The following is a 9432-nucleotide window of genomic DNA, read 5'->3' as shown; positions in this document are numbered from 1 at the left end:
GTGCGTGCGCAGTGGCAGATCCATGAATTCAATTTTGGGTGTTCAAAATAAAATTTCAGCAAAAACCGATTTTTGTTCCTGTTTCAGCCCAGTCTTCAATTTGTTTACTGTTTTTATTACTAATGAAATGAATCTGATTTGGATTGACTTCTTTCTAATTCGTCTGAACTAAAATGTGTTTCATTTACCATGGATTGATCTATTTCTAATTTGTCTGAACTAAAATGTGTTTCATTTACCATGGAAGAACTAAAATGGTTTCAGAACTTGCTTGTTCAGATTTCTCGCAACTGCAATTACCGTCCTTGGTTCATGAGATGTAAAATGGTTTTCAAATTTGGTCATTCAATGTCATGGAAATTTACAAGGTGTCAAAGGATCACTTGTACCAGATAGAGCTTCCATCCTTTGTTCTCTGAATCCAGGCATTGTTGTATGCCTGTATCCCGCTGTAGTAATCCTCTGCCCTTTGCATGACGGCACAGTTCCAATGGCGCCCAAGGCCACCGTCAGTACTGACCCTGACAGGAGGGTATCTCAAAGAACCTTAAGCGGTACAGCAAGAAGGACGAACAAGAGGATCAGGACGTGTTCAACCAGGAGCGCAAAAAGTGGAAGCAGCTGCAGATGAAATGTGTCTATCCAGTCAACGTCAAGTGGGAGCAGTTACAGCCAGACGTAGGTATGCCACACAAAATATAGCATCAATGGCAACCATGTTTCCATTTGAAATAAGCGAAGGAAATTGGATTACACTTGCAACAATCTACAATGATACCAAGGAAACCGTCAGAACCAACGTCGCTTAATAATAATAATAACTGCAGCAATATTTGGTCCTATGATGCATACCTTACTATTACAGATCGATGAAGATCCGCAGGCCGTCGTGGGCTAGTTGTACCGGAATCCCTTCTCTATGATCGTTGGATATTGCACATCAGCCAGGAAAGAGAGATGAAACAATCTAGACGTTTAAGCAACCACGCACCTGTGTGACCATTCCGTCAGCATGCGGTTTTCTCTGTGATGTTCAAACTCATGGTTCATTCCAATCAGCAGGGCTTTCTTAAGGCATATCCTCTTGATAGCATAAGAGTCTGCATCAACTATAATGCGTTAGCATGAATGTTAGAGCTATAAAATCAGGCTGATGCTTAATTCTGATATTTTGACTACATATCGATGCAATTGCTTGTTCAAACTTTATAGGATACAGCTTTGCTTGAATATTACGTTCGGTTCATGAAGAGTAGGATTGCTTAAACACCAAGTTGACAAGACTAGAAATTTGAAACTTCAGGCACTGTTGCTAAGCGTTAAATCTAAAGATGAATTAACCTCACTAAGAGTAAGATGGCAACTCCGACCATTTCCCTGTTCAAATAGCACAAAAGACCGTATCAGCAGATTTGACGACATATCGTGTGTGTGTGTGTGTGTGTGTGTGTTTACAATTTTTCAGATCACAAACACATGCAACAGACTTACCACCCCATGTAATTGGTTAGTTTCTAGTATAAGAAGGTCAAGTTGTCCAGCACCAGACTTTGAAATTGCTGCGGCAAAAGGCTGAATCAGGAATGCATTCCAATAGAAAAATATGGAGAAAATCGATCAGGATTATGAGAATGTGAAAAGAAAAAGAATAGCTAGAACGTTTGGGGGCTGGGATCATTGTTTGCAACCATGTAACCATTCCACAATCCACATCCAGCAACATGATGCCACAACTCTAGTATAAAGAGTATGCGAATCATTATACTTGCAACTGACAAGTTTTAGTCACTGAAATTCTGAGAAAAGTTCCAGTGGTTTTCCAACGGAACCATGAAGATAAAAGACTCAGTTGTGCATGCAATACACCCATGATTTATTTCACATTGCTTTGAACAGTGCGTGTTCATTTACAAAACATTCCCTTCTAATTTATTAACTTATATAAAAATATTTTCCAATAAGAATCTAAAAGAAATGAATATGCAAAGACTAAAATATCTCCATGTTGCCACGAAAGTCACAAAAAGCTCAAATTATTTGGATGAAAAATGATGGAGAAAGAAAAAGGCATACTGTGCTCAGTTCTAGGGAGAATTCTTGAGACATCAGATAAATATGCCACTCTTGCTTTCCTCCCAAAAAGAAAGCCTAAACAAACATAACCCTCTCCGTGCATGACCTGAATAGCGAACAACAAACTCATCACATCAGGAAGAAAATATAGCAAACAAGCCTTTCACAGCAGAAGGGGGTATATGCGCCTCATACTGGCAATGGCACAAATTCTAGTCCTGATGATACAAATGGTTTGTTGACATCACTCTCAATTATGGTCCAGTCGAGTCGAGCGGTTTCATCGCCTTCCTCAAGCTCTCGTTTCACGAAGTATGGGAATCTTGCTGCAACACTGCAAAATCAGCAGCTGATATTAGCCTTGTATGATGATTAATATGTCGTGGTATCCCACTGGGAAAGATAGGGTGACCTGTCCATCGTGAACTGGGTGAGGAAAACTGCGACTTGATCATCAACATCATTTCTATGGTTACTTGACTGTACCACCCAAACATCGACAAGACCTAAGACAGCATCCGCATGGTCATGAGTCAGAATAATCTGCACTTACAAAAGTACCATCTCAGTCTTGTCATGTGTAGAAACTTAAACGAAAGGAACGTTGTAGATCTCACCGAGTCAACGGAAGGAACTTTGTGGTGAACAAACCACCGGAGAACTTGTTCTCTAAAGGTCTTGCCGACAGCAATTAGAATGTACTTATGCGTGTCATTGTCGTGGCAATAGTCTATCAAGAGGGACGTGTTGCATCTGAAAGCCAACATACAAAATATGAGCAGATGAACTATGCTGTCACATTGGCAGCCTTGTCACATTTCTGTTTGGCTTTCGCTGTCGTGGTGGTTATTTAAAACTCTGCTAAAATTTAAATATACTACAAGAAAAACAATTACTTTTTGAGTTAAAATAGAACAGATAAATGTTTCCCCTCTCGACTATATATAGATTTCACATTGTGACACAGCAACACAACAGTAGAAAACTGACCGTAAGAAAGGTCATTACGCTAGGATACCAAAAAGGCACAATTGCAGAACAGAACAAGCCAGAAGTAACGTTCCAAAGTACTCATATTTAACTTCTCGGCTTCTATTGTGTTCTCCCGACACTAGAAGCAAATCTTAAAAAATAGTAAATTACCAATGTGTTCTCCCGACATTTCACCCACTCAAGGTGTTAAATCTTAACACAATATATATATATATATATATATATATATATATATATATATATATATATATATATATATATATATATATATCGGTTAATTTTTGAGGTATAATAGAACCAATAAGTGTTTCCCTCAACTCTATGTAAATCTCCCTGCCTACAACATGTGATTTTCGTTATGAATTTAAACCATGACATGTGTGATAATAGTTTGAAGATTTTTTGGGGGCAGATAAACTTTATACTAATGCTAATTGGTGTGTGGATCGCCTGCAAGTGTACTGATAGCATGGTGTCGCGCGCGCACCTGTAGTTGGGGTTCCGGTCCGGCGGGAGGGAGAGGGCCTGGGAGCAGACGGTGCACGGCGGCGCGGACGGCTGGATGAGGCACCGCGCGTCCGGGAGCGCGCCGGAGCAGCCAGTGCCCAGGAAGACGAGCGACGATGCCGCCGCCGCCGCCGCCAAGGCGTCTCCGGTCGGATCTGTGGCCGCGGGCTCCATCGCTAGGTGGACTCCGGCTCGCTTGTCGTCTCTCCTTGGAAGAGAGAGGTTTTGAGGTTCCAGTGGGCATGGCCTCCCTCGCTGCTCGTTTGGTTTGTTTGTTTATTACTGTTGGCGACGGCCCTACTCCCAGCGGCAAGTGGGGTTTCCTAATCGCATTTTGTGCTTCGCCTGGCTTTTGACACATACGGTACATGTTTAGCCTTCTACTCCCTCCGTCTCGTAATATAAAGTGCAGTGTCAAAAACGTTCTTATATTTTGGGACGGAGGGAGTACGTAAGTAGTAGGAGTAATTCTTTTTATGAGTATGAATCCTTCTAACATTATGTTATTTTGCTTCCATGGGCTATGACTCGCCCCGCACATATCCAGCTGCAACTGAGCACTTGGGCACCTCTGGAAGTAGCAACACCCACCGATGAAATGACAGAGTCGCAGTGACGTCAGGCTACGAACTGCATAATGCACCCTGCTACTTGTTGAGAGTATATATGGGCGCCCTACGCTTCTGAGAGGTGTTCTGCACACATCATCAACCCTGAGCTGGTTCTGAACCTTTGTTAGATACCTCGCAGTCTGATGGAACCAGCATATTTTTTCCTGATGCCCTCCATGCCCAGACCTGATTGTCATTTGCTTGACAACAAGCCCATAAGTGTTCGTCAACAAACATGAACTTAATCACTCCTGCTTTTTAACTCATCATCTCTCATTTTTGTAGCATTCTTCGATCGACAATGCCGATATGTTGAATTAAGATAGCGGTGTAAAGCTTGGACTTCAGACCGGATAAGAAGAATATGCAACTTTGTTTTCGAGAAGGGAAAAGAATATGCAACTTAGGCAGGCGGGAGCGAAAGAGATGTATATATGAGCTAGGCTGATGGAGTTAGTACGGGTTGCGGAGGTGGGTAGAGTCGATGAGCTCCTCAACACCCCCATGTGCCCAAGACTGAGACCATGTGCAAGAAAATGCTACTGTAATTAATAACATGAGCAGTAGACACATGCATAAAACATGCAGAGGCATGTTGCATAGCATGACCTGGTACCTGTGCACAAGAAGGAAAAGTGGGTAAATAAACCAAACCAATCAAACCATGTTCAAGCCATATCCATAAGCACCGAGGTAAATTAATCTAAAGAGAGAAGTCTATATTTCAACTTTGAATTCTCACGGATGTCCAAGATACAACCCTGAACTTCAAAACCATCTACTTTACGATCCTAAAGTCTGAAAAACGGATAAAATTCAGGAGTGAAATCAACAGAAGTATCTAATTTGTGCCCCCATGTTAATTTGGAGATCTATCTAGTTGTACTCTTGGGTGAGTATATAATTGTGCTCAATGTAATTAACTAAGAGACCTATCTCATGTTGCTTCTATGTCCATGCATTTTAAGGATTTTAATCCATTTGGATAATATATTTTTACAAGATCTTGTGAATTTTAGAGAAAAATATTGAGTTACTTCATAACCGGATGCAATGGTAAAACCAATTCTTCTCCATATACAACAAAACATATGGCCTAAGGATCTGGGCAACGATAATTAGAGAGTTTATGGTATCAGAAGTGAATCATAAACATGCAAATTGCCGAGTTTTTTTTTTTGAGTAATAACTGGGACTTCATTCACACGATAAGGAGTCATTACAAAGCACCCTCTCCAACATCTCAGGAGTGGAAGCTCTCCATTACTTTAAATTTAAATTAACACACTCAGCTTTGGGAAGCATCTACAATCCTGCAGCAATACAAATACAACATTGAAACAGGTGCCAGATTGTAATGTTCTCCACACTGTCCCGTCCAGCAACCTTGGCCAGGTTCCGCTCAAGTGCTAGGTTTACAGCTTCCCGCCCCGCAAGAAGTTCCGTCAGGATCGGATCATTTACTATACTTTGGGAAGCATGTTAAAATTAGCCAATAAAAAATGTTACTACCCCAATGCCTGCACAAAGTAGTACAATGGTCTCTACATTGCGCCCTATCCTCGTCTCCATTCAAGCCCTCCCTGCCACACTACCAGCAATGATATGCAATGCAACCATATTACGATTTTGATTATTTTTTAATTTTCCAAACGGGTAGCAACATTTTTCAGTGGCTGGCGGTAACTCCGGTAACCTGTAGGTTACTGGAAATTTGGACTGGTAAAAAAACCCAGGCCATGACTCAACCCCCACATATTCAGCTGGAAATGAGCACTTGAGCACCTCTAGAATTAGCAATGTTCACCGGTGGATAGGACGTAATTTCAGTGAAGTCAGGCTACAAACTACATAATGCACCCTGCTACATGAGAGTATTAGCGCCCGATGCATCTCAAAGGTCTTTTGCAAACATTATCTGCCCCGAGCTGGTTCTGAACCTCTGTTAGATACGTAGCCATCTGAAGAAGCTAGCGTATTTTTTCGTGATGCCCTTCATGCCCAAACTCATTATCATTTTCTTGACAGCAAGCCCATAAGTGCTCGTCAACAAACATGAACTTAACTCCTACTATTTTAACTCATCATCTCTCATTTGTGTAGTATCGGACCGGATAAGAAAAAGATGCAACTCAACCACGCGGGGGCGAAAGAGATGTATATACGAGTTACAGTGCTAGACTGATCGAGTTAGTATGGGTGGAGGAGGTGGGTAGAGTCGATGAGCTCCTTAATACCCCCATGCCCCATGTTCCAACTCTAGAACATGTGCACGTAAATATTTATTGGTAACATGAGTACTGAGTACATATAACAGGCAGAGGCATGTTCGGTAGCCTGACCTGGTAAAAGTGTGTCAAAAAGCAAAACCAATCAACCCATTCTCAAGCCATATTCGTAAGCACCAAGATAAGTTATCTAAATAATTCTTAAAGAAAAATCACGCAATGTTGCATTTTGAAGGTACTCCCCACAAGGCCCTAAACAAAGCAAATATGGGCTCACTGCAAGTTATATATGTCCACAATAATGCGGAAAGAAAAAGAGGTAAATACACCGGGAGTCATAGAACTTGCAACTGACGGTCATTTTGATGCATAAACTTGTAAAATACATGTTTCTAGTTATCTAACTTGTCCTCTCATTCATATACGGTGCTTTCTGTTGTATTTGGCCATATCCCACGCACACTGTTGGGAAACGTAGTAATTTCAAAAAAATTCCTACGCACACGCAAGATCATGGTGATGCATAGCAACGAGAGGGGAGAGTGTTGTCCACGTACCCTCGTAGACCGAAAGCGGAAGCGTTATGACAACGCAGTTGATGTAAGTCGTACGTTTTCACGATCGACCGATCCTACTACCGAACGTACGGCACCTCCGCGATCTGCACACGTTCAGCTCGGCAACGTCCCACGAACTCACGATCCAGTAGAGCTTCGTCAGCACGACGGCGTGATGACGGTGATGATGAAACTACCGGCGCAGGGCTTCGCCTAAGCACTACGATGATATGACCGAGGTGGATTATGGTGGAGAGGGGCACCACACACGGCTAAGAGATCAATGATCAACTTGTGTATCTATGGGGTGCCCCCCTCCCCCGTATATAAAGGAGTGGAGGAGGGGGAGGAGGCCGGCCTCCTAGGCGCGCCCCAAGGGGAGTCCTACTCCCACTGAGAGTAGGATTCCCCCCTTCCCTAGTTGGACTAGGAGTGGAAGGAAGGGGGAGGAAGGAAAGGGGGGGGGGGGGCGGCCCCCCTCCCAATTTGGATTGGGCTTGGGGGGGCGCGCCCCCTCCTTTGCTCCCTTCTCCTCTCTCCCACTAAGGCCCAATAAGGCCCATATACCTCCCGGGGGGTTCCGGTAACCTCCTGATGCCCCGGTATATTCCCGAACTCACCCGGAACCATTCCGATGTCCAAATATAGTCGTCCAATATATCGATCTTTATGTCTCGACCATTTCGAGACTCCTCGTCATGTCCGTGATCATATCCGGGACTCCGAACAACCTTCGTTACATCAAAACACATAAACTCATAATACATATCGTCACCGAACGTTAAGCGTGCGGACCCTACGGGTTCGAGAACTATGTAGACATCACCGAGACTCATCTCCGGTCAATAACCAATAGCGGAACCTGGATGCTCATATTGGTTCCTACATATTCTACGAAGATCTTTATCGGTCAAGCCACATAACAACATACGTTGTTTCCTTTGTCATCGGTATATTACTTGCCCGAGATTCGATCGTCGGTATCTCAATACCTAGTTCAATCTCGTTACCGGCAAGTCTCTTTACTCGTTACGTAATGCATCATCCCGCAACTAACTCATTAGTCACATTGCTTGCAAGGCTTATAGTGATGTGCATTACCGAGAGGGCCCAGAGATACCTCTCCGACACTCGGAGTGACAAATCCTAATCTTGATCTATGCCAACTCAACAAGTACCATCGGAGACACCTGTAGAACACCTCTATAATCACCCAGTTACGTTGTGACGTTTGGTAGCACACAAAGTGTTCCTCCGGTATTCGGGAGTTGCATAATCTCATAGTCATAGGAACATGTATAAGTCATGAAGAAAGCAATAGCAACATACTAAACGATCAAATGCTAAGCTAACGGAATGGGTCAAGTGTTGGGGAACGTAGTAATTTCAAAAAAATTCCTACGCACACGCAAGATCATGGTGATGCATAGCAACGAGAGGGGAGAGTGTTGTCCACGTACCCTCGTAGACCGAAAGCGGAAGCGTTATCACAACGCGGTTGATGTAGTCGAACGTCTTCACGATCCGACCGATCAAGTACCGAACGCACGGCACCTCCGAGTTCTACACACGTTCAGCTCGATGACGTCCCTCGAACTCCGATCCAGCCGAGTGTTGAGGGAGAGTTTCGTCAGCACGACGGCGTGGTGACGATGATGATGTTCCACCGATGCAGGGCTTCGCCTAAGCTCCGCAACGGTATTATCGAGGTGTAATATGGTGGAGGGGGGCACCGCACACGGCTAAGAGATCTCAAGGATCAATTGTTGTGTCTCTGGGGTGCCCCCTGCCCCCGTATATAAAGGAGCAAGGGAGGAGGAGACCGGCCCTAGGAGGGGGCGCAGTGTGGAGTCCTACTAGGACTCCCTAGTCCTAGTAGGATTCCACCTCCCATAAGGAATAGGAAAAGAGGAAGGGAAAAAGAGAAGGAAGGAAGGGGGCGCCCCCCTTCCCTAGTCCAATTCGGACCAGACCAAGGGGAGGGGTGCGGCCACCCTTGAGGCCCTTTTCCTTCTTTCCCGTATGGCCCAATAAGGCCCAATACGTATTCCCGTAACTCTCCGGTACTCCGAAAAATACCCGAATCACTCGGAACCTTTCCGAAGTCCGAATATAGTCGTCCAATATATCGATCTTTACGTCTCGACCATTTCGAGACTCCTCGTCATGTCCCCGATCTCATCCGGGACTCCGAACTCCTTCGGTACATCAACATACATAAACTCATAATAAAACTGTCATCGTAACTTTAAGCGTGCGGACCCTACGGGTTCGAGAACTATGTAGACATGACCGAGACACGTGTCTGGTCAATAACCAATAGCGGGACCTGGATGCCCATATTGGCTCCCACATATTCTACAAAGATCTTTATCGGTCAGACCGCATAACAACATACGTTGTTCCCTTTGTCACCGGTATGTTACTTGCCCGAGATTTGATCGTCGGTATCTCGATACCTAG

General features: G+C 44.0%; 1 protein-coding gene across 1 annotated transcript; it reads right to left on the bottom strand.

Annotated features, from left to right (window-relative positions):
- Positions 1 to 349: 349 nt before the first annotated feature.
- Positions 350 to 3804, bottom strand: LOC123125502 (putative hydrolase C777.06c). The gene is made up of 10 exons (XM_044545982.1): positions 3554 to 3804; positions 2691 to 2826; positions 2486 to 2616; positions 2269 to 2407; positions 2074 to 2179; positions 1492 to 1559; positions 1342 to 1377; positions 992 to 1100; positions 853 to 917; positions 350 to 766 (listed from the first exon to the last, which is right to left on the bottom strand). The coding sequence occupies exons 1-8, from the start codon at positions 3745 to 3747 to the stop codon at positions 1056 to 1058; spliced, it is 855 nt and encodes a 284-aa protein (XP_044401917.1). The 5' UTR covers positions 3748 to 3804; the 3' UTR covers positions 350 to 766; positions 853 to 917; positions 992 to 1055.
- Positions 3805 to 9432: the final 5628 nt, after the last annotated feature.

This window comes from Triticum aestivum, chromosome 5D (assembly GCF_018294505.1).
Source record: "Triticum aestivum cultivar Chinese Spring chromosome 5D, IWGSC CS RefSeq v2.1, whole genome shotgun sequence".
NCBI classification, from domain to species: Eukaryota; Viridiplantae; Streptophyta; class Magnoliopsida; order Poales; family Poaceae; genus Triticum; species Triticum aestivum.
Note: the sequence above shows the minus strand (reverse complement) of the source record. Positions and strands in the feature narration are given on the sequence as shown.

Bases quoted from the DNA above. Each gene is read 5' to 3' on its own strand.
- LOC123125502 (XM_044545982.1), bottom strand. From the start codon at position 3,747: ATGGAGCCCGCGGCCACAGATCCGACCGGAGACGCCTTGGCGGCGGCG. The intron at 2,617-2,690 runs GTGAGATCTACA...TTGTAAGTGCAG, and splicing joins AAGTTCCTTCCGTTGACTCG to ATTATTCTGACTCATGACCA. The intron at 1,101-1,341 runs GTTAATTCATCT...TAGTTGATGCAG, and splicing joins GCCATCTTACTCTTAGTGAG to ACTCTTATGCTATCAAGAGG.